This window comes from Cucurbita pepo, chromosome LG15 (assembly GCF_002806865.2).
Source record: "Cucurbita pepo subsp. pepo cultivar mu-cu-16 chromosome LG15, ASM280686v2, whole genome shotgun sequence".
In the NCBI taxonomy this organism is placed as follows: Eukaryota; Viridiplantae; Streptophyta; class Magnoliopsida; order Cucurbitales; family Cucurbitaceae; genus Cucurbita; species Cucurbita pepo.
This window is the reverse complement of record NC_036652.1, coordinates 1,489,652-1,491,310: the sequence shown is the minus strand read 5'-3', so window position 1 is coordinate 1,491,310 and position 1,659 is coordinate 1,489,652. Positions and strand designations below refer to the sequence as shown.

The following is a 1,659-nucleotide window of genomic DNA, read 5'->3' as shown; positions in this document are numbered from 1 at the left end:
AAAAAAAAAGAAAAAAAAAAAAAAAAAAAAAAAAAAAAAAAAAAAAAAAAAAAAAAAAAAAAAAAAAAAAAAAAAAAAAAAAAAAAAAAAAGTGAACCATGATGAGATCAAATTTAAGAGCCTTGTGACAATATCAAAATAGCCAGAAACAGTTGAAGGAACAACTATTTGCAAATGCATACCATTAATGGAGAGCTTCCACTTTTAAATAATGACAGTGCTTTTGTGCGTTCAGTTTGTGCTTTATCACCGTGTATAGAAACAGCCTTCCAACCCCTAGAGAATAATAACAGGCAGAAAGAGAGAGATCATTCATTAAAAAGTAAAAATAATGTCCTGAATCTAGAGAAGAGACAAAATTGTTGATCCCAACATACTACGATGTAATATTATTACCTTCTCTGAAGCATGTTTTCAACTCGTGAAGCTTCGTTCTTGTACAAGACAAAAACTAATACTCTGTTCCTGAAAAGAAAATAACTCTTTAGTGCCAAACAATTATTCTCCAATGCTCATGTATAATTAGGACGTTAAAAGGGAATCAAATAATTGGGTGTTTGAAAATAAAATAACTCCCCAATTCAGAGTCCTTGTTTACTATTGGGTTGAAAGATTCCCGAGTTTATAATCCCTAGCCACTCACCCTCCTCCCATGAAAAACTGTCTAACAGTGAGATTAAACAACAAATACAAATGTCTAACACGAACCAATGTAATAGAATAACAAATCATTAATTAGAATAATTTCATATTCTTAAAAGGAGTAAATACCTTTGAGATTTATGGTATTTTTCAAGCAGAGCCACTAAGCGATTATCACGTGATCGATCATCCAAAACCTATCCATGTCAATGATTAACGATTATTAACTCTATTTAGTTTAATATATATATGCCCAAAGCTCATCTGGATATGACAGATATACCTCAACTATTTGCATGACATCATGATTGGCAGCCAAATCCTCTGAACCTACAACAACCTGTCATAAAATACTAGCTCCTTAAAAAGTTAAAGAAAAAAAAATTAGGATATAATTGAGTACTTTCAAAATGTGCACACCTTTACTGGGTCAGGATCCATGAATTCTTGAGCCAATTGATTAACTTGTAGAGGCCATGTAGCACTAAACATAACCATCTGGCGTTCTGCAAAAGAATTAGAGTTTAATATGAGGGCATAACACCACAAATTTTCAGACTTGTAGAGGCAAACTTAATATAACAGTCATTAAGAAATGTGAGAGAATGATTGAGCAAAAAGTAAAACAAAGACAGTGCAAATGAAGACCAAATATCTCAACCTTTACAAGTCTGGCTTAATATAAAGCGCACTTCTGGTTCAAATCCCATGTCCAACATTCGATCTGCTTCATCAAGGACCTACAAGAAGTTAAGCTGTCTTATTAATAGGCTTACATAACAGAATTGGTAAAAGAATTATCATCGAACCAACAGCAAGATAATAGGATGGACCTAACAAAATATATTATCACTAATCAGTATTCTCTTTCAAAGTCATTTTGTAAAATAATAAAAAAAAATTAATTAAAGATTGCATGCGCACTGTTCATAGCTGCTCAATGTCCTTACGGTGCACCCTTGATTTTTTTTTTTTTTTTTTTTTTTTTTTTTTTTTTTTTTTTTTTTTTTTTTTTTT

At 31.0% G+C, this 1,659-nt stretch overlaps 1 protein-coding gene across 2 annotated transcripts in view; it reads right to left on the bottom strand.

Annotated features, from left to right (window-relative positions):
• LOC111776281 (DEAD-box ATP-dependent RNA helicase 5-like) overlaps window positions 1-1,659 on the bottom strand; it is a 6,893-nt gene that overhangs the window by 2,404 nt on the left and 2,830 nt on the right. The window contains exons 5-10 of one of the 2 annotated variants that reach the window (XM_023655693.1): window positions 1,304-1,382; window positions 1,063-1,148; window positions 926-982; window positions 772-839; window positions 397-465; window positions 183-276 (exon numbers count right to left, since the gene is read on the bottom strand). In XM_023655693.1, coding sequence (XP_023511461.1) covers window positions 183-276; window positions 397-465; window positions 772-839; window positions 926-982; window positions 1,063-1,148; window positions 1,304-1,382 — 453 coding nt within the window. The remainder of the gene's footprint in view (window positions 1-182; window positions 277-396; window positions 466-771; window positions 840-925; window positions 983-1,062; window positions 1,149-1,303; window positions 1,383-1,659) is intronic. The other variant, XM_023655694.1, reaches the window with a different exon arrangement.